Source organism: Engystomops pustulosus, chromosome 5 (genome assembly GCF_040894005.1).
Source record: "Engystomops pustulosus chromosome 5, aEngPut4.maternal, whole genome shotgun sequence".
Lineage (NCBI taxonomy): Eukaryota > Metazoa > Chordata > Amphibia > Anura > Leptodactylidae > Engystomops > Engystomops pustulosus.
The window spans coordinates 174,273,731-174,297,180 of record NC_092415.1 but is presented as its reverse complement, the minus strand read 5'-3'; the positions used below and the strand labels follow the sequence as shown (position 1 = coordinate 174,297,180).

Genomic DNA, 23,450 nt, shown 5'->3' with positions numbered 1-23,450 from the left:
GCTGTATAAAGAAAAATTAAATTATTTTATTTTGTTCCCTTATAAAAGAATGGCTGGACCATTATACAACCTCTGGTTTCAAGCCCTCATCCTCATAGACTGTAAGCTCTTGTGTCACCCCCTCATCCTCATAGACTGTAAGCTCTTGTGTCACCCCCTCATCCTCATAGACTGTAAGCTTTTGTGTCACCCCCTCATCCCCATAGACTGTAAGCTCTTGTGTCTCCCCCTCATCCTCATAGACTGTAAGCTCTTGTGTCATCCCCCTCATCCTCATAGACTGTAAGCTCTTGTGTCACCCCCTCATCCTCATAGACTGTAAGCTCTTGTGTCCCCTTCATCTTCAAAGACTGTAAGCTCTTGTGTCACCCCCTCATCCTCATAGACTGTAAGCTCTTGTGTCACCCCCTCATCCTCATAGACTGTAAGCTCTTGTGTCACCCCCTCATCCTCATAGACTGTAAGCTCTTGTGTCTCCCCCTCATCCTCATAGACTGTAAGCTCTTGTGTCATCCCTCTCATCCTCATAGACATAGACTGTAAGCTCTTGTGTCACCCTCATCCTCATAGACTGTGAGCTCTTGTGTCACCCCCTCATCCTCATAGACTGTAAGCTCTTGTGTCACCCCTAAATGTTGTTGTTTTTTAAATAAATAGCCAAGTTCCTTGAGGTAATTGTTTTAATGCATGAATAAGCAAACACAGCTATATTTCTGCTTGAGTCATATGTAATCATTTATAAAAATAAAACTGGTATGTGACCACTTTCCAGTAACCAAATGCAAAAAGTTTTGTCCTCTACAGATTTTGCTACATAATGTCCATTTCACAGAGTGTTTATTATTACAGAATAATATCCTATAAAAGTGTTGTCCAGTTTCAGCAAATAATTTATATTGATTAATGAAAAGTTAAAAAGTTTTCCAATATACTTTCGGTGTCAATTCCTTGGTCATGTGATGTCACACAGGTGCACGAGCCGTTATTGTCTCTGAGAGTAATCAGAGCTGTTTGATACTAACTGCTCCTGCACCTGTGTGCCGTCACATGATAAAGAACAGATTTCTATCCACTGGAAGTAAACATAGAAGCTTTCTATAGAAGGACAGCAAGCAGAGATCTAGAAAACCATGAGGAATTGATACAGAAAGTACCGTATATACTCGAGTATAAGCCAACCCAAGTATAAGCCGAGGCCCCTAATTTTACCACAAAAACCTGGGAAAACCTATTGACTCAAGTATAAGCCGTGGGTGGGAAATGCATTGGTCACAGCCTTCCCAGTATATAGCCTGCGAGACCCTGCCCCATAGTATATGGCCAGCACCTGACCCCCAGTATATAGCCTGCCAGCCCATATCCCCCAGTATATAGCCAGCCCCCTGCCCCAGTATATAAGCCGAGTTTGGGGTTTCAGCACATTTTTTTGTGCTGAAAAACTAGGTTTATACTCGAGTATATATGGTATATTAGAAAATTGTATAACTTTTCCACAAACCATATCAGTTATTTGCTGAAAGTGGACAACCCCTTTAACTTTATTCAATAAGTACAGCCAGAATTACTGATCTCCCATTTACTTGGAAATGGTGTAAACTTTAAATAAACCCATAAAGGATCATGAAAATGTTATATTATTGTGACGTCATCCAGATCAGGACTAGGATTGACTGTAAAGTAAAACCATTTGAACTTTGGCAAATCGATGTTCTTATAAACGAGTTCCTTTTTGATATCCTATAGAATCCTCTTCATGATCTTGACTATTTCCATATACAAGCTGTTCTTTTGGAAGGTTATGAGAGCTAAAAAAAAGAAGAAGAAAATTGACTCTTTAGATCTAACTGGTCACCATTGCAATCTGTGAGCAGCTTGTTATAGAGCAGGGAGAGCTGAGCAGATAAAGATGTTGTTTTGGGAGAATATAACATGTCTTTGCTCATTTATATGTTGCTCTTTTTTAGTGTTGCAAAGTCATGACATTTATTCTTTAACCTTTTAGAACAGTGGACCGAACCTTTTCGTAACCAAGGACCAGCTACACTACACACACCCCCTTTCCTGTAGCCACCCCTTATTATGCCCACTCTCTGTGGCCTCTGTACACGGCTCTGTAGTGAAGACATGATGATGTCATCACATTGTGCCATCTCCCGTGCCACATACAGCTCCTGCAAAACTAAAAAAGGGGAGAGAATTGGAGGTGGGCTACATAGAAAAGGCTGCAGGCAGGAGGGCATTGTAAGTGGGAAGGTTAGAGAAATGAGGGTATTATAATGTTCCCTTTTCTGTAGCCCCTTACAGGCCACTTATTTTTTACACAACATTTTTGGCCTTGGTGTTTTGGTGTTTTTTTTTGTTGTTCTTATTTGTTGCTGTGCCTTATCTCAATCACTTGATTGTTGTCTTCTGGTTGAATCCTGTCTGGAAATGTAATGGCCCGGAGGACAGGGCATTACAAACCAATTAGCTCCAGTTGGCCTCTGGCGAACTCCGTTAAGCCGAGCTAGGTAATTTTAGCCATTGCCAATGTATGCATTCCTTATCCTATGATACCACCAAATGACTTGCTTTTGTACTGCAGCTGACGTGTAATCCTGCAGGAAGTCACCTTTACATTTATCCATTTACCTGTTATCCACTGCTGTGTTTGATCATCTGCTGCATAAAGAGACTGTGAGTTTATGTTTATTATCCCTGTCTCCACGGATGATCCCTGGCTGCTGCAGTTAACTTCATGGGCCTCACCTTCACTTTCGGACCAGGGATCCCACACTACAAGTACACCAGCAGTTCCCCAGGGGAAACCCTTCCACTGCATTGCGGCCATTCCCTCTACTTGCATCCCCTTCACTGACCCTGGTGGGTGTGGATGAAAGCCTGTTCACCTGGACCAAGCCACCCATGACTTTGGCGCTAGGCCAGCCACTCAGGTACCAGGGAATCCAGCTGCCCCCACACCAAGCTCAGGCCCTGGTAGGTGGGCATTGCAGAAACATCCCTATGAGACTATCTATTCTTTGAGTGTTGTTATACCTGAAGATGTACTCTTGATCTTTCTGCATTTACTACCACTGATTATCTTCCTTATCACAACCACACAGATTATTTATGTATGACTTTTGTTATATAATTATATATAATAAACACATATGGTGAAAAAAAAACTCATTTCTTCAATCTTACGAGATTTTCACTCTATATCTCAATGCCTCATCACAGCAAAATAGAAGAACAAGAGCTGTAGGAGGCCCAATGGCCTGGGTGACATATTTAACATAATATATATAGTATTGAAAGTGCACTAAAACAAACCCCCAAAATTGCCAACTTGCTCAGTTTTTTCATCCCTACAAAACATGTCTTTACTGCAGATGATTGCATTATTTCTATCTATTATTTCAATAATATTTAAACCACCAAAAAAAAAATTGATGTAAGAATCAGCCCTACATTTCTATATATTGCATGTACCTTGGAATACCATTGGCCTCATGAGTATGGTCTTGAAGGTCCATATTCCGTGTCTCTGGTAACAGGAAGCAAAGAAGACCTCCAATGATGGGGCCACTGCCGTAAATTGCCATAGGTATAGCCGGGTGATATTTATCCAGAAGACTTATAAGTGGAGAGATTATCCCCGCTACTCGGGCTGTCATAGAGCACAGTCCTACTCCATTTTGCCTGGAATTAGACACAACCCCACAGTGAAACATAATAAAGCTTCAATACAAATGTAAAAAGCATATGAATAATAAAAAGATCATGTAAAGAATTGAAACAAATCATTTTGACCGCCAGAACAATGGGGCACATATAAAAAAGGTGTAGTCCACAACAACTAATTACAGTGCAGTTTTCATATTTCAATTAGAAATAAAAGCTGTACTATGATTGACTACGGTGGAAAACAAGGATACCTTGTATCATAGAAGAAGTTTCCTTTGATCTCAATCAGTGGAAAAAAGCCTGAGGCAGAAGCCACAAACCTAGAATGAGCAGAGTTTAGGCCTCTGGATCTCTCTGGCGGGCTGTGAGGCCTGCAAGCAAAACTGTGCCAGGTCAGACCTGGCTTTTAGTCTTGCGCAAAATCCAGGGAACAAATGTTTGCTTGTTTCGCAGGCATCGGGTGGTCTGCGCGCCCCTCTATGCCCCCTCCACGCTCACAAGGCGTGGATGTGGGGTATTCACGTTTTTAATTGCAAATTCTTGCACTGCACTGCAAGAATTTGTGATTATTCCACTGCTTCTCCACGAAAAACTGGCTTAGAAGCAGTGTTAAATCTCTCTCTATATATATATATATACAGTCCCAACACAGTAAAGAAGGTGCAGGTATAAAGAAAGTCGGGACTTTTGACCCCGAATTACTGTGCATATTATTGAATTAGGGACACATACACTTACTCTTTTTTTACCCCTTTTTTTGTACTATTTCATATACTTTATGCACTTTCTTTACTGTGTTGGGACAGTCCATGTACAAACAACCATTGTTCTTATGAACAGGGAACATAATTCTTCAGCAGTCACAGCATTAATTCCCTTCCCCTCTCCTCATTCCTGCATTGTTCAGGGTTAGTGGGCCGACGGTAGGGATGGGTTCCAGTCTGGGTGGCAGTCACTTAGGGCTGCGGCCCCGAGTTGAAGCTCTGTAGGGTGCACTAGGCCCCACCTTGGTCCCGATAGGGCGAAATATGGACCCCCGCACTCAATGCCCTACAGAGTGCGTCATCCTCACCACCCTTTATTTCTCTTTTTGTACACAAGCAGGGAGGACCTCTAGAAGCTTAGGAGGATACCCAGAAGCTTGGGATATATGGCTCCATTTGGTCCGTTTTTTCTGTATCGAAGACCCCCACTACCATAACTTTCTGTCCACCTGACAAAGTATGTGGTCTCTGCTTGAGAGGTTTTTGTGACATTACCTGGAACTTCGTTCTTTGATGATGGTATGCCAGTTTCTTTTAAATGATTGGTAGTCGGTTTATGACCGCGTATTTTAATATGATTTATTAAACGTTGTGTTTTATAAATTTGTTTTATCCACCATTTGTACTTTTCTTTAATACCAGTACCTAACTGAGACCTGTGTCATTACTCTCATCAATTGGAATCCAGATCTGTGACTCGTTACAAAAACTCTTAATCTATGGTTTTAATTTAGAGCATTGTATGGCATTGTAAGACAGTCTTCTTCCAAAGTTAGCCATTGTTTAGTTTTATGAATTGTTCCATGAGTTATCATCTGTATAAAAATGAGTGACTTTAAAAAAAATTGCAAAAAAGTAGCAAATTTTGGCTTAGAACTTAGACTTATTAGCTTAGAGCTGAATGTGACTTTAAAAGACTTTTTGCAACATGTTTTAAAAAGTCACAATTTGACTAACACCACATGTAACGAATAACGAAAAACCACTCAGATGCATCTGACCAGGAGAAAAGCCCCAAAAAACCCAGACAAAGCCAGGCTTGCGTAGTAAATTCTCTTTGCACACATGGAAATTTTGGAGTCTTCGTCTTAGATTCTCTCTAAGAGTGTTAAATATTACATTATTATCATTATATTAATAAATATTTTATTACATTTTGCATTTTACTCACCTGATGATGGTGGGGAACAACTCTGCGGCATAAATATAACATATAGAAAAGGAGGCAGCGATAGCAAATTTTCCAATAACTGCCAGCACCGTGATAACGACGGGCAACGCTTGAAAAAGAAATACATTTTACAACTTACAATCGCATCAATGCATTGTTACACAAAACAGACATAATAATATAAAGTTGTACAACTAAACGCAAAGACACTGACACGTGATACTCACAGAGGAACATTGATGCCCCCAATCCCTTCTTCTCTAGACATCATTTATTGGATAAGAGTCAACTACTTAGTTTTATGATTATATTTCAAAGCAGTTCACGTCCATTGTCATTGTTTACTCTCCCAAATGGTGCTTACAATTCTGATTCCCGATCAGTATGGGGCTTATTTACTAAGGGTCACGGATCGCACTTTTGGACTGTTTAAGAGTTTCAGGATTTGCACAACTTTGGCAGGTATTTAACAGGGGTTTGTGGTGGGATTGTGTCGCACGTGATGGAATTGTGGCGCAGCTGCACTGCTTCCATGCAACAGAAATCGGGGGCGTTCCATCGGACAATCTGACTGATTCGGACTGAGCGCGGTTTAGGATTCAAATTGTGTCGCAAGACAATGCACTTACATGCACCAGAAAGAAGAAGGTTAACTCTGGCAGATCTGAGCGGGGAAGCGACACATGCAGGATATCCAGCGCACAATGTTAGTGATTCACGCCAGAGTGCATGATCGTCGGACACTCTGTACTTCGTGAACTCCAGCGGCCTGATAAGTAAATGTGCCCCTATGTCTTTGTAGAGTTGGAAGAAACCCAAGCACCCAAAGGAAATACATACAAACATAAAATGAACACACAAACTGCACACCAAAAGACGACACCTTGTAACAACTACGAGTAGTGCTAAAGAAAAGTACAATCTGCCCTTTATTGCTAGAGCGTATAAATGTGCTTAGTGGTGGCCTCATAATGTGTGAAGGCCACATTTACCAGTCCACTATTTTGTGGACATGTCTAACCATATTATTTATATATGATGTAAGGAGCTGTAGTATAACTCAGGACAACAGTTTTATACCATAATCATGTACTCAGGACAGAACGGTTCCCCAAAGATGCAGGGACTCTTTGCATCATCAGTTACTATTATACTTGGAGTCTCGTTTTAGGATGCGGTCTATGAAATTCTACCACAATTCACAAACTGAGCATGTTGGTGTGTTTTATCCCTTACAGATATCTTCCTTTATGATCTATCCTTAGTTTTGGTTTCAAAAACTGCATCCAAATCAAGTCATATAAAAACATCCTACAAGAAGGAAATCTATTACATGATGATGATGTGATTTCTTACTTTTTGGTATGGCAGTAATGATGAGACAAACAGCTCCTCCTAATAAAAGACACAGGGATTGACTTATTCTTCGTCCAATGATTTGCACTATGAATATGGATCCGGCACGAGCTGGGATTTCTACTGCTCCGAATATAAGCTGCGTGAGATATATGTCTAGCCCAAAGCTACCAACGTTCAGACTTAGCCCATAATAGACCAGACTGTTCACAAACCTGTAATCAGATCCAAAAACGAACTATAAAACAAATATTAAAAGGGGTTAAGATTCTTTAATATCCTAGGGAATGCACAACTTCCCAATGAGGCCTAAGTGGAGCATTGGGAATTCCTGGTCACTTGGTGGGGGGTTTTCCATTTTCTCAATAGGAAATTCTTGTTTCCATCTTCTCATAAACCCAGGAGGCAGAGCAGTCTACAAATCTTAACCCAACTACAAAACAACCCTACTACACAAAGCTTCTCTGAGGGAGGAATAGGGAGTATGGGTAAACGATTTTCTGGGATTCTCCAGAATTAATAACAGGGAAACTTCACGGAACATTCTGGAACCTGATATAGGAAGCTTTAGCTCTGTTCTGTAAACGGGATTCAAACTCTGCTGCCCATATTATATTTAAAGAATGTGGATATAGCTGATACATTTCTACACTGATGCAATATACTATAGGATTAATTCCAAGGCGAATTTTTAAAATATTGCCTCAAATATTTAAGCATAACCATTTCTTTGAAGCAAAATGTTTTTATTTTTGAAATGGATAGAGCAGGTGAAAATAGTAGACTTTGTAATATACTTTCTTTTTTCTGCTCTTCTTTCTCCTGTAGTGAACAGTGTCCCTTCAAAACATAGGGATAAGGGAAAGAGGCTAATAATTCACTCTTTCCATACCTAGAGAATATTTCCATTGATAATGCAACTATCTGAGATGATTGGACGATCATAATTTAAGTAATTAGACACTTTATCAGGTTTCTTTATCTCTCAGCTGTCAGTGGACAGAAAGCTGATTTACGGAAGCTGGTTGAGGAAGAAAGGCAGAAGAAAATTAATACAGGTGGTCCCCTACTTAAGGACATCCGACTTACAGACAACCCCTAGTTACAGACAGACCTCTTTACTATCTGTGACCTCTGGTGAAGCTCTCTGGATGCTATTACTATAGTCCCAGGCTGCAATGATTAGCTGTAAGGTGTCTGTAATGAAGATTTCTTGATAATCCTTGTTCCCATTACAGCAAAAAAAAATGTAAATTCCAATTGTCCCTGTACCTCCAGAATTATTTTTTTTTTAAATAAAATATACAGTTCCGACAAATTCAACAAACCTATGGCACCTATTTTGTACGTAACATGGGGACTGCCTGTCTTGGGTATATTACAAAGTTTACTATTATCATCTGCACTTTGCATTTATGCAATTATGTTAAAAGTTTTCGAACAATTTAACTTTAAACCTTGACTGCAGTAAATACAATTTTTTAAAGTCTTCTGAGGCTTCTCTATAGAATTGGTCCCTATGACTCCTGTATGTGTTGAAGGTTGATACCTTCCATACCGGACACTTGTTGGTGTTCCATTAGTTATAACCACTAGTTTTGTCATGATGAACTACCTGTTTTACTACTATTTAGTTATGTTTTCCTTCCAGAAACCGTTTATTGATGATTGACCTAAGAAACAATGCTTAACTGGAGGACACACCATGGAAGCCTCCTCAGCACTACCAGGGTACGCTTCTTTCATCCATGTGTGATATATTAACAAGAATACTGTGTTAATGAGACAAAGAGGTATCAATTGTCTATGATGGTCTTCAGAAGACTGTGATACATGAAACAGCTTATGCATCAGTTTCTTCATTGATCAGAGACAGCAAACTAAACAACTTTGCAGAACCCTGACTAATCTCTCCTTAAGTATCCACCGTTCCTATGCAGAGGTATGTGTTCCTCTAGTTACAGACTACATTCAATCTGAATGTGATCTGATCTTGTAGTAAAAGTCATTTAAATTTTGTCACATAGATTGGGATAATCTGCTTAATGGATTCAATTAAGACATAAAGGGCAGATGAAATGAAAGATCGCTACTGGATTAGACTACATAAATGTGTTTGTAGTCTGTAACTGTGGAGACATAAAATGTTACAAAGACATAAAATAGAGACAAAAAATAGAGGCAAAGTTGTTTATCTCTTATTTTAGATACGCTGTAGCTATTCAAAGCAGTTTCCTCATCAAACTTAAAGGGGTTTTCCCTTCTGGGCATTTATATTTACTTTAATTCATTTGCCATATGTAAACATTTCTTCAATTGGATACGACCACCTCACATTTTGGCAGTGGTGGCCAGACATGCGCTATTGAGCCCTGCCGGACCATCTGGCTTCAGCGATCATTACCACAGGACGGCTGCGGGACATGCAGTAACCAGACATTTGATATACAAAACCTTTTGTTTCTTTGTGCAATCCCTCCAGCAGAGGTGGCCGTATCCTAGGAGTCAGTCTGGTTTCTATGGGACCATATCACTACATTTATGAGTAATTATCTTTTTTTAATGACATCTAATTGAAGAAATGTTTATATATGGCAGATTAATGAATCTGAATTTGAATTCCCAGACGAGAATACCCCTTTAAATAGTTATAGGTATTTTGAATCTCCATGGAACGAAAAGCTCCCACCCAAACCTGTGGTGAGAAATTATTATCTGTAGATCCTCATGAGCAAAGATTGCAGGAGAACTTACCATACAAAGCTCATGACGATGGTTACTTTTCTTAAACTGGGAATTCGGAACAGATCAAGCATAGTTCCAGATTTTTGCTTTTCTTCTTGTGACTGAGACAGAAATATTACAATTACATTTTTGAAAATTTACTATTACAGCAGTATACAACTCTTCTGTAAAGTCTCATCCATTTAAAGGAAACAGGTGACCATGTTTTACCCCACTAAACTACAAGCCCCCCTTCTGTGACACATGAAAGATAAGATTCTTATCTTTCAGATTACATCAGGCTTATGGTTCTGTGAGCTACAGAGCTGGACATACAGGCAGCTAAAAATAGGGATAAATAATAGAACTGACACTCCCCTGCAAATACTATACTTGACTCTACTCATGTGAAAATGAGGGGCGTAGCGTCATTTTTTCCTGGGAGAGATTTTTTTTAATAGGAAAATAAGTGAGATTTCATATAAAAGTGGGTATTCTAGAAAGTACTAATCATACCCTACCCCATGGGATTAGTAGTTTAGTGGGGTTAAACCTGGTGACTAGTTCCCTTTAAGATATGGATATAAAATTGCTTTTACTTTGTTACTTTCTTACAGTGCAACGGATAAGCCAACAGTAAACCTGCTATGGGTACGTCCTATATGGACCCAGCCTAGGAAAATGACATATATGAAATATAATCTACAGAGTGTAACAAAAAAGATTGGGACGGTGGAATATTTCACAAAATACACATCAGATAAAAAAAAAATAAAAATATACATGCACATTTTTTTAAAAAATCTATCCAATGATACCAAAATCGGCCTGTACCCCCACCCCGTGTGTGGGGTAGTGCTGGGGGGGGGGGGGGCTTAAAAATCTTGAATGGGGACCCCCATTTTTATTACAGATTCAGATTCCCCAGGAAAAATCACATTGATTTGACACACAAATTTGGTGACAGTTGGTGCTGTAATTGCCAAGATCCGAAATGTGTGTAAAAATGTTGAAAAGGGGGATATTTGGATTAAAACAAATCAGATCCAAAATCCAAAAATAAAAAGCTATCCAATGTTACCACATTTGAGCACTTTATGTAGAGCATTTCATATCTGAAAATTTTGTAGGCAACAAGAAAAGTCCCTATGTTCAGATGAGGAGGAGACTTGAAGGGATGTTCCTAGCCCGTGCTGCCCCATAGAGATGAATGGAGCAAAAACATGTGTGGCCGTCTGCTCCACTCTAGTTGGGGTTTCATCACTGAGACCCCCACTGACCAGCAAGTTGGCCCTATGCTGTGGATACGGCCTATGGTAACTTGTATCCTGGGAAACTCAGGCAACAAGTTGCAGAACGAGCTCTGCAATGTGAGTGGACAGGGACTCACATTAAACCAGCCCCAAAGAGAATGTATAAGGATGTAGTTTCTACATTAAAAAATTGATTCCCCCCCATCTTACACCTGGAGGGTAAAAATACAGTGTCAACTTTAGTATTATTAAATTGCTTTTTAAGGAATTATTTGTAACATATTTTTTGTTTTGGATCTAATATTTTTCGAGATATCCCCATTTATGAACTCTTTTCTACCCATTTTCAGTGATTACAGCGCCATCTATCAGTGAAAACTGACTTGTAAGTAAGTGAATGAATCGTAGATTGAATCAATGTAGTTTTTCCTGAAGAATCTGTAATAAAAAATGGGGGGTCCTATTTAAGATTTTAATGTCGCCCCCGCCCCAACCCCATTTTTGAAAAATATTGACGCATATATTTTTACTTTTTCAATCCAATATGTATTTGACAATTTTTCCACTGTCCCAACCTATTTGTTCCACCTGTATATGTAGACTACTACACGTTTTTTGTCTTCATGTACTGTAACTACCGGTACATTTTCCATTTTTATTCTGCCACATATTACTACTACCCATTCATGTCTACAGTTCCCATGGATGCCTCTTATGTTTCTGTGATAACAGACTATGTTCAATCCCTATGTGATTTGATAATGTAGCGAATGTCTCTTTCAATTTTATTATTATTATTAATATAATGATCAATGATATAATTCCAACCAGCCCAATATAACTAATTGGAAGTAGAAGGCAGTATCGATGCCGGATCAGACTACGGAGATCAGGGTTAGTGTACGGAGACATTTGTACATCAGTCAATGAGTTTTATTGCAATTACTGTATAAAAGTCCATTGGGTGGTTCTATGCACCTTACCCCCATAATTTTCGTATAATAAGTCTTGGCAAACATATTATCGACATGGTAATTGACTCAATTGTATGATCATGCTGACCTCTGTTATGTAACATTAGATGTCAGGGTCTTACCTGTATTAATAATTCCTCTGGAAGATTCTGTCTGTTGATAGATGCTGCTTTTTGAAGGATTTTTTTTGCTTTCTCATTTTTACCTTTAGTTAAAAGCCACCTTGGCGATTCTGGAAGCAACCTGTAAGAAAATACTGTTAGAGCCAGATCACACCTCAGTTATCAGAAAAGGTGTCAATCTTATTTCTGTTTAGTCTTCACTACTGGTTTTGGATCACAATTTGCTTTCGATCTATCAAACCAACCACATGCTTCATGCATCACAGAAAGGTCTTTACCACCCACCATTATAGAGAAGAAGTTGTGGTTATGACTGGGCATAAAGAAGAGCTGTGTGTATGTGTGTGTATGGATGTAGCAGCCCTGAATGTGTTCATGTGAGTGAATGTAGCAAGAGGTGTGTGAGTGAATGATTGTAGCAGAGCTGTGCGTGACTAAATAGATGTAGCAGAGCTGCTTGTTTGTGAGTAAATGGATGTAGCAGAGCTGCGTGTGAGTGAATGGATATAGCAGTGCTGTATGTGAATGAATGGATGTAGCAGAGCTGTGGGTGAGTGTAGGGATGTAGAAAAGCTGTGTGTGAATGTATGGATGTAGCAGAACTGTGAGTGAATAGATGTAGCAGAGCTGTGAGTGAATAGATGTAGCCGATCTGTGTGCTTTTCGCTTGTGTGTGACCAACAGGGAATTTTTAATTGGTGCCAAATATATGTTTCCTTTTCCTGGAGGACTAAATCTGAGGTGCATCTTATAGTTAGGTGCGTCCGAAAAAAACAGTATATCTTCATTATCACTAGGGCACCAATAAGAATAATTTCAATCTTATATATTTGCATGTTGACTTTTCTTACCAAATATAGAAGAATAATAATCCTGTGGGTGCAGAACAAGCTATTTGTAACAACCTCCAGTTCCTAATGCCATAGCCCAGTCCGGCCAGAACCATCTGTCCAACCGCAAAGCAGACATGACCAGTGATGGTAGCAAATGCACGGTGAGAGGATCCCACCCACTCAGCAACTGTAAAATAAAAATGTAATTTTTAAAAAATACCTTTTTGTCAATTGGTAAGAGCATTCGGCATAATGTGGATGTTATGGGGGTGTGTATCATAAAAGTTAAAGCTAGTTTTTGTTGTAAGTCATGTGTTCTCCTCCAAAAGGTAAATACGCCTCTTTCTAGTACCACCAAAATGAAGCCACCCTGGAAGTCAACTCAATCCTTGAACCATAACCAACAAATGGGCTCTGGTAACAACCCCCAGAGGCTGTCTTGCTCATTAGCATAATTTCAAAGTTGATTTTAGAAGGAAGGAGACCAGGGATAACAAATAAGATTACCACAGTCACAGTGGCTGGTTGCCTTTGTGCAGGGCGTGAAGTGAGGAGCATGACTACAGGTTCTAGCTATACAATGAAATTGAGTAATGCTCCTCCTTTCATGCCCTGTGTGATGGCCTGCAGGACGGGGCATTACGGACCAATTAACTCCAGTTGGCTTCCTGGCTAGCTAACACCGGCTGATTACCTCTGTTAAAGAGAATCCGTCATGCAAAATAACCCCCCTAAACTAAATATATTTTCATAAACTGCCATTAGAGAGCATTGCCTCTATCCCTTCATTGTCCCTCTACATGCCTGTAAACCTAAGCAATGAGGTCCTAAAGCTGTATGCAAATGACCTGTGAAATGTCCAATGAAGCATTAGCATATTCAAGCTGTCCAGCTTATTCATGACTGGGAGGCACAGCCACACCCCCAGTGCATGACTGACAGCCTGTATAATGATGTGCTTCCTGGTGCTGGTGGCCACGCCCCCTGCAGCCTGTGTGTGTGTTTAGGAGAGATACAGCAGCTCCAGGCAGCCATGTTACAGCAGAACATGTCAGATTCATGTGTGTGACAGGACTAGTGGCAGAGACCTGATGACAGGTGTCCTTTAAGTCTAGCCATCATATCTATTTCCACTGGATGCCTTTCTTTTATTCCTTATCCTATGCTACCACTTAGTGGCATTATGTTGAATTACATCTGCTATGTGCTGTGCCTGAGTTTAGAGGGTTAAAGTTCTTACTATTTATATTAATTGTTTAATTATGTTATTTTTGTCTGCAGCCAGTCATTAGTTAGAGCCTGGAAACCCTCTAAAGTTGGAAGTGTATGTAAATTCCCTCTAAATGGATTTCAGGGTCTTTTGTCCAGTCTTTCTTCAGTGTATCTAGAAAGCAAGCCTACAGCTGCCGTCTCCCTTCAGAGGGATACTACTCTTCCAGACTCTGCCCACTCGATGTGAAATTTGCGGCTGTTTTTATTTCTACAACAGGCAGGCTGACGTAAGAGCGCTGATGTATTATAAGTAACCCCCTATGAGTTTATTGTTCAACATCCCTGTCGCCACATGTGATCCCTGGCTGCTGCCACTAACACCACGGCCTCCCTTTCACTGCCTGCTCAGGGGGATCCATCACTACACCGAGAGTTCCCCAGGGAGAATCCTGCACTATTGCGGCTGTGACATAACTCTAGCGCTAGGCCGCACTAGAAGCCAGCCACTCAGGTACCAGAGAATACAGATGCCCCCACACTGCAGCCAGGCCCCGGTGAGTGGATGTTGCACCTGCACCATTCCTTATTCAATGAGTCATCTTTGAGGAAATCTACCATCAAATCTAGCATGATAAACCAGGGACACTTACTTATAGATCCATACACTGTGACTGTGGTAATCTTCTTATATTTGTTATCCATGGCCTCCTGCCTTCTAAAATCAACTTCTCCTTTGTAAAATGATGGTAATAAACCAGAAGGCCTATGGGTGCAGGTAACAGAGCCCATCTGTGTAGCGGCTTCACAGGCTGTTGCACTGTGCTGGAGGAGGTCTCTATCCACCCAGGGCCGCATCTGCCATGAGGCGAGATTAAAATATTTATATATGGTCCATATTCTTCTTATACCAGGGAGGCTGTGTATATTTATGTGGGGATAGATTTTTCTTATACTGGGGGGCTGTATATGGGATGGGTGCAATATATTTACACTGGTCAGGGTAGCACTGCATATAAAATCATATGTGACATAAATAACAGGGTGGAATATACAGGCAGTCCCCGGGTTACATACAAGATGGGGTCCGGAGGTTTGTTCTTAAGTTGAATTTGTATGTAAGTCGAAACTATATATTATAATTGTAGATCCAGACAAAAAATATTTTGGCCCCAGTGACAATTGGAGTTTAAACATTTTTTGCTGTAATGGGACCAAGGATAATCAATAAAGCTTCATTACGGATACCTTACAGCTGATCTGGGACTATAGTAAAGCATACAGAGAGCTTCACCAGAGGTCACAGTGGGTAGAGGGGTCCGTCTGTAACTATGGGTTGTCTGTATCCTATTATAGGATAGAATAGATTACTTTGCATCATGTAAACCAAATGTTTGGGGGTCTGTATTAATAAATTAGGGGTGTGCATGCTTTAATTCCAGTAGTGTATATAAATAAATGAAGGGATACGGTAAGTATCTGTGGTATTTTTAGGGACACCGGATGGAAATGTGCTGCACAGAGTTGAAGATATCCGTCCGTGAATTCACCTTTGATGCTTCATGGAACCCAGAATAAAGTCCTCCTGATGAAAGAGATTGTCATCTATAAGGTACTAGATGCCACTAATGACCTGTAGCCAGTCACACAGTGTCAGGGAGCTGTCTGTAGGGATGTTAATTGTTAGTAAGGTTTTCAGTATTTACTGAACAGGGAGCGGGAAGGGGGGTGTCCGATGGTGCAGCATTTTAATATTCGCCTCAGGCAGCAAATATGCTAGAATCGGCCCTGTATCCATCCCCCGCCTCCTGCTCCCTCAGCACTCCCTCTGCCTGCTGTAATCTCACACAGTGGGAGGGGACTGCTCCTGTACAGTGTAACAGCCTGTAAAGCTACAGCATGAGGGAGAAGAGGCTCTGGTAAAGCCCCTCCAGTAAATTTTCTTTAATGAGAAATTGCTGACTAAAACACTAACGCTGGAAGACGCCATGTGTTAACGTCAGAGGGAATTGTATGCTGTGGGGACCACTGAAAGGTGGATTATCATATCGGGGCATATTTATCAGGACCTGAAAAACCGCAAAAGCTAGATACCTGATGCAGAAAATTGGGGTGATTGGTGATTATGACTCGCCATATCTAGCACTGACAAGATACAACAGCAAAGTATAGGTAATAAGGAAAACATAGGAATAGTCGGCCAAACTAGAAGACTGACAAACTGCAACAAAAAACATTGAAAAAAGTGAATTTTACCTAATACAAGGTTATTAATCAGGACTCCTGACATTGCGACTCCCACTATACATCGCAGCGCTGTATAGACGTGAAAATTTGTAACAAACGAAGCTCCGAGTCCAAAGGAGAACATCAATAACATGGAGCATAATATAACAGGACGCCTCCCAATCCTTTAAAATACAGCAAGAAATATCCATAAAATGTTAATTGTTCCTAATTTACACACACAATGCTTAGCATTACATCCTGTCATAGATTTATGTCTGCACCGTTAATGTAAATCATAGACCCCAACTAGGCCCAGGGGATTCTACACTTGTAAAAATAGTCTTTAGTTAATTAAACATTACATTTGTGTCTCATCTATAATGAGTCCATTTACATTTTTATGTTCTTGGGGATCTACATTGATTAAGATTCCAAACATATTGTTTAAATTTAAGCAATTTGCTAATTTTTTAAAATATTTATTAAAAAATATATTTTATCTTCCAATTAAGACTCTCATTAAAAAATTAGTGTAGTAAATGTGTGCGCATAGTAATTATGTTATGCTAATGCAGTCATTGCAATACTTACCTGTCTCCTAAGGGGCCAAATATTATAGATCCAATAAGAAGTCCCAACATGTAAATGGCCTGGGAAATGTCAGTCTGCTCTTTTCTGTGACACACCAGGTTGAACTGAATTGCAGTACAAAAATACTTTAATTGTATTAAACATAAAACAATGCTGTATACCTTTTAACAACACTAAATATAGAATTTATTAAAGATGTATTAGCTGTTCTTAACAGAAACCTGCTTTGTCAAGCATGTTATAGAGCAGGAGGAGCTCAGCTGAGCAGATTGTACATAGTAAACTGCGTGCAGGGCAGCAGATTACAGTGAATGAGGAGCGGAAGAGATTGTACAGTGTTCTAGACTGTGGGCAACATGTTATAGAGCAGGAGGAGCTGAAAATTGTACATATTGTCCTATCTACAAACAGCATGTTATAGAGCAGGGTGAGCTGAGCAGATTTTACATAGTGTCTTATCTGCAGGCAGCATGTTATAGAGAAGGAGGAGCTGAACATATTTTACACATTGTCCTATCTGCAGGCAGCATGTTATAGAGCTGAGCAGATTGTACAAAGTTTCCTATCTACAGGCAGTTTCCTATCTACATAGTGTCCTATCTGCAGGTAGTATGTTATAGAGAAGGAGGACCTGAGCAGATTTTACATAGTGTCCTATCTGCAGGCAGCATGTTATAGGCCAGGAGGAGCTGAGCAGATTGTAGATATTATCCTATCTGCAGGCAGCATGTTATAGAGCAGGAGATGCTGATCAGATAGACATAGGGTCCTATCTGCAGACAGCATATTATAGAGCAGGAGGAGCTGTACAAATTGCACGTGGTGACCGATCTGCAGGCAGCATGTTATTGAGCAGGTGGAGCTAAGCAAATTGCACATGGTGACCTATTGGATGGCTGCATGTTATAGAGCAATGGGAGCTAAGAATTTTGGACAATCTATAATTTTTTTTCTTTCAATTGTGCAATCTGAACCAAATTCTAAAGGGGTATACTCCTCACAGGTATTTGGATGTCATTAATACCTCTTGGTACATAGAGAGGAAAAAAACACAGCAATAATAATAAAAACAATTAAAAAGCTATACAAGTATTACTGAACTAAGGATTGAGCCTGCTACCTGGAGATCAGACAGCATTTTCATGGTGACATGTTCCCTTTCTAAAATACAACCTGTATAGGTGTCTACAAAAAAATCTACTGATATTCATGTGCTTTGTATGTTCTGTGACACATGCAGCACTCATTCTAGAAGATTTCCTCACTGAAAAAGACTGCGATCACAAGGTTAGAAATATTTGAGACTTTTCCGCTTCCTGGATAGGGGGGTTGTTTATGGCTATAATTGGCAGGTGAGGGACATCTGCTTTGCCAATATCTTTGGTTAAATCCTGTATCTCAGCAGAATCTACAGTTCATGGTTTACAAGCGATGATGAAATGTGTACAGACCTCTGTGACCAGTGTGGACTTCTGCTGTGACGTATCGTACACCCATCCACTCCGGCAATCCTCCGTGTCGTTAAGTCCATACCTCCGGATGGATTCAATATCCCAATCCACTGGAGTGTACATGAGGCATTGCTCGTAGCTTCCATGTTCATCACGTGGAATAGTTAGATTCACCTGCTCCTCTTCTGTTAGATTTGGGCTTATCTCCAGGATCCAGCTGCTATTACAGTGGTGAGGTACAGAGATTCCCATAAACACTTGCCCAAACATGTGAAAGGCATTGAAAAAACTAAGAAAACACAACATAAAGACTAAAAACTTTTGAAACCGACCAAATTCCCCAACATGTTTAAGGATTTCCCCAAAGTCCGTCATTGTCAGGTGGATCCCAGGTTGTGCGAAAGCTCAAGTAGGGCAGGAAGAAATTAATGGTTAATCCTTGTCAATGTGCCACCTCGAATAAACCAAAGTCTCACATTGAGCCCTTGGTTTGTTTTTATGCAGCACTTAGTCATTTATGAGAACTTTGCCTGGAGAGACACAAGACGCTTGTCATTTTATAACTAGAGTGTGAAGAGAGATGTGAATGGAGCCTAACTCATAGATCCAGGGACCGTGTGTGTGGTAATCTTCTTATATTTGTTATATCCATGGCCTCCTTCCTTCTAAAATCAACTTTTACAATTATGCTAATGAGCCAAAAGTGCTATGGAGGGCTTTACCCCCATTACGGCCCTCGTGCTTCAGATTTACAGGCAGTTACACTGTGCAGAACAAGTCTCCTCCAACCACCTGCTCTCTCCCTCTGCCTGTGTTATCTAGAAGCAGCAGGAAGTACAATGCTCTGCTCATTGTAACAGCCTGTGAAACTACAGCGCTGAGGGGCTCCCATCCTTCCAGAGCCCTTCAGGCTCAGTAGCATAATTATAAAAGTTGATTTTAGAAGGACGGAGGCCATGGATATAAGAAGATTACCACAGTCACAGTGCCTGGATCTATGAATAAATGTTCCTGGTTTATCATATTGGATTTTGATGGTAGATTAGGCTATTGAGATGACAAGTACCAAGCAATTTACTCTATGCGGGAGATTTATCATCTAAGTCTAGTAGAGCAGAACTGTTTTAGTTGCCCATGGCAACCAATCAGAGCACAGCTTACATTTTCCCACAACTGTTTATAAAATTAAAGCTGAGCTCTGATTGGTTTCCATGGGAAACTAAAACATTTTTACCTCAGAAACGTGATGATAAATCTTCCCCTTTGTATCCATAACTATGGTAGCTTCCAAACTTCATATCTAATTGTGACTGTAACCACCAAGCCTTTGTAATTGGACCAGAACAAATATTATAGTATGAGGTAAGGTGCTGGGGATCCAGTGCCCTAACATTGCATAGTTATAGCTGATAGGACAATCAAGTAAGAGTAAAAATCCTGCAGGAAAGAAATTACAGGAACCTTAAGGGAACCTATCACCACATTAAAGTAACAGCCTCGTCAGGGAGGGAGTGATATATCCTTTCTAGAAATCCCTCTTCTATGTGAAATCTTACCCATTCACCTATACAATCTCCAAAGTAATGTAAAAATGAGTGGAGATGAGTCAAGTTTAGAGGCTACCGGTCTATGTGTGAAGTCAGATGCCTCCATCTTCGGTTCCTTAGTACTGTAGTAGTTATAATAATAATCTTTATTTATATAGTGCCATCATATTCTGTAGCGCTTTACAAATCATAGGGAACATACACTCACCGGCCACTTTATTAGGTACACCATGCTAGTAACGGGTTGGACCCCCTTTTGCCTTCAGAACTGCCTCAATTCTTCGTGGCATAGATTCAACAAGGTGCTGGAAGCATTCCTCAGAGATTTTGGTCCATATTGACATGATGGCATCACACAGTTGCCGCAGATTTGTCGGCTGCACATCCATGATGCGAATCTCCCGTTCCACCAGATCCCAAAGATGCTCTATTGGATTGAGATCTGGTGATTGTGGAGGCCATTTGAGTACAGTGAACTCATTGTCATGTTCAAGAAACCAGTCTGAGATGATTCCAGCTTTATGACATGGCGCATTATCCTGCTGATCATCAGATGTTGGGTACATTGTGGTCATAAAGGGATGGACATGGTCAGCAACAATACTCAGGTAGGCTGCGGCGTTGCAACGATGCTCAATTGGTACCAAGGGGCCCAAAGAGTGCCAAGAAAATATTCCCCACACCATGCCACCCCCACCACCAGCCTGAACCGTTGATACAAGGCAGGATGGATCCATGCTTTCATGTTGTTGGCGCCAAATTTTGACCCTAACATCCGAATGTCGCAGCAGAAATGGAGACTCATCAGACCAGGCAACGTTTTTCCAATCTTCTACTGTCCAATTTCGATGAGCTTGTGCAAATTGTAGCCTCAGTTTCCTGTTCTTAGCTGAAAGGAGTGGCACCCGGTGTGGTCTTCTGCTGCTGTAGCCCATCTGCCTCAAAGTTCGACGTGATTTGAGTCACTGTTGCCTTTCTATCAGCTCGAACCAGTCTGCCCATTCTCCTCTGACCTCTGGCATCAACAAGGCATTTCCGCCCACAGAACTGCCGCTCACTGGATGTTTTTTCTTTTTCGGACCATTCACTGTAAACCCTAGAGATGGTTGTGCGTGAAAATCCCAGTAGATCAGCAGTTTCTGAAATACTCAGACCAGCCCTTCTGGCACCAACAACCATGCCACGTTCAAAGGCACTCAAATCACCTTTCTTCCCCATACTGATGCTCGGTTTGAACTGCAGGAGATTGTCTTGACCATGTCTACATGCCTAAATGCACTGAGTTGCCGCCATGTGATTGGCTGATTAGAAATTAAGTGTTAACGAGCAGTTGGACAGGTGTACCTAATAAAGTGGCCGGTGAGTGTATACAAATATAATATTACATTACAGTGAGTGCCCTGCTCGCAAGAGCTTACAATCTATGAGGATGAGGGGGTGACACAAGAGCTTACAGTTTATGAGGATCAGGGGGTGACACAAGAGCTTACAGTCTATGAGGATGAGGGGCTGACACAAGAGCTTACAATCTATGAGGATGAGGGGGTGACACAAGAGCTTACAGTCTATGAGGATGAGGGGCTGACACAAGAGCTTACAGTCTATGACAGTGATGGGCAACCTTTTGAGCTTGGTGTGTCAAAATTCGCCAAAAAACCAAGCATAACTCGGGTGGTTTGTCACCTTGACAAAAAAACATAATTTTGTGATATTTATAGTTTAAATAAATATGTATACTATTTAACTTCTAGGGTACTTTAACCGTAGGTTGTCTGATAGATCCTACCATGTACTGCCATACTACAGTCTGGCAGTATATTGGGATTTTCCCAATCATCTATTACTATGTGCAAATCGCACATTGTAATAGATTGGTTACAATCAGACACGTGTGTAAATGCTTAGTAACCTATGAACTTTCAGTCATGAAAGTTCACAGGTTATAGCGAGGGTGCAGGCACCGCTGTCTGCATTTTCTTCATGCCCTCTTGGCATGGAGAAGGTGTGAGGAGCAAAATAATCACAATGTCTGGCGATTTGCAAGGCGTTGCAATTATTTCAGGGCTTCTACGTCACAAAACTGACACACAAGCCCAGATGACTGTCTTCTATCATACAGTGCACTCACCTTACTTACTGTATGATAAGAGTGGTTGTCCTCCCTGGCCCCTGCTGTGGAGATGGTCAGTGTAGAGGTGGCAGCTGCTGGGACATGACACAAGGCAGCAGTGATGTGGACTCTGACTGTGCTGCCTCCCTCCCCCCACCACAACTATCAGGAGCTGCAGAGGAGCCTCCTGGGTGCATGGCCAGGTCACCTCTCCATGCTGATACCTGTCCTGACTGGAGACACTAGGCACAGCCAGTGTCGGACTGGAGTACCTTGGGCCCACCAGAGAAAATTTTTTGGGGGGCCCACCCTTCATGTAATGAGAGACTACCTAACTACTCCTAATTGAAGTGTAAAACACGTTCTGGCGGATTAATTAGAAACATCTAACATTAGATGCAGGGCCAGAACAAAGCCCAGTACATAACTGCAGCATTAAGCCAAGTTCACTATATACATCAGAATTACAGAAATACAGCACCAAAATATGCTCCATACAAACAGAAGAAAAGCTTAGTTAGAAGGTGGTTGTAAATCCACTAACTTGTTAAAATGAGACACAAACCTAAGAACAACATCTAAAGGGTGCTAAAAAAAAGTGTCCACTGCAGAAAACCGTGACAATATGCAGTCAAATACTATGTCTACAAAGGGGGTTCTGCAGAGTGTTACCACACTAACCACTACACTCACCGGCCACTTTATTAGGTACACCTGTCCAACTGCTCGTTAACACTTAATTTCTAATCAGCCAATCACATGGCGGCAGTGCATTTAGGCATGTAGACATGGTCAAGACAATCTCCTGCATTTCTCCCGATCATCAGTATGGGGAAGAAAGGTGATTTGTGGCCTGTGAACGTGGCATGGTTGTTGGTGCCAGAAGGGCTGGTCTGAGTATTTCAGAAACTGCTGATCTACTGGGATTTTCACGCACAACCATCTCTAGGGTTTACAGAGAATGGTCCGAAAAAGAAAAAACATCCAGTGAGCGGCAGTTCTGTGGGCGGAAATGCCTTGTTGATGCCAGAGGTCAGAGGAGAATGGGCAGACTGGTTCGAGCTGATAGAAAGGCAACAGTGACTCAAATCGCCACCCGTTACACCCAAGGTAGGCAGAAGAGCATCTCTGAACGCACAGTACGTCGAACTTTGAGGCAGATGGGCTACAGCAGCAGAAGACCACACCGGGTGCCACTCCTTTCAGCTAAGAACAGGAAACTGAGGCTACAATTTGCACAAGCTCATCGAAATTGGACAGTAGAAGATTGGAAAAACGTTGCCTGGTCTGATGAGTCTCGATTTCTGCTGCGACATTCGGATGGTAGGGTCAGAATTTGGCGTCAACAACATGAAAGCATGGATCCATCCTGCCTTGTATCAGCGGCTCAGGCTGGTGGTGGTGGTGTCATGGATCCATCCTGCCTTGTATCAACGGTTCAGGCTGG

The 23,450-nt window shown here is 41.0% G+C and overlaps 1 protein-coding gene across 1 annotated transcript; it reads right to left on the bottom strand.

Annotated features, from left to right (window-relative positions):
* Window positions 1-697: 697 nt before the first annotated feature.
* On the bottom strand, window positions 698-18,891 carry LOC140133549 (solute carrier family 22 member 13-like). The gene is made up of 10 exons (XM_072153855.1): window positions 18,347-18,891; window positions 16,896-16,999; window positions 16,332-16,486; window positions 12,885-13,053; window positions 12,034-12,154; window positions 9,715-9,806; window positions 6,961-7,175; window positions 5,605-5,713; window positions 3,475-3,684; window positions 698-1,805 (listed from the first exon to the last, which is right to left on the bottom strand). The coding sequence occupies exons 1-10, from the start codon at window positions 18,719-18,721 to the stop codon at window positions 1,712-1,714; spliced, it is 1,644 nt and encodes a 547-aa protein (XP_072009956.1). The 5' UTR covers window positions 18,722-18,891; the 3' UTR covers window positions 698-1,711.
* Window positions 18,892-23,450: the final 4,559 nt, after the last annotated feature.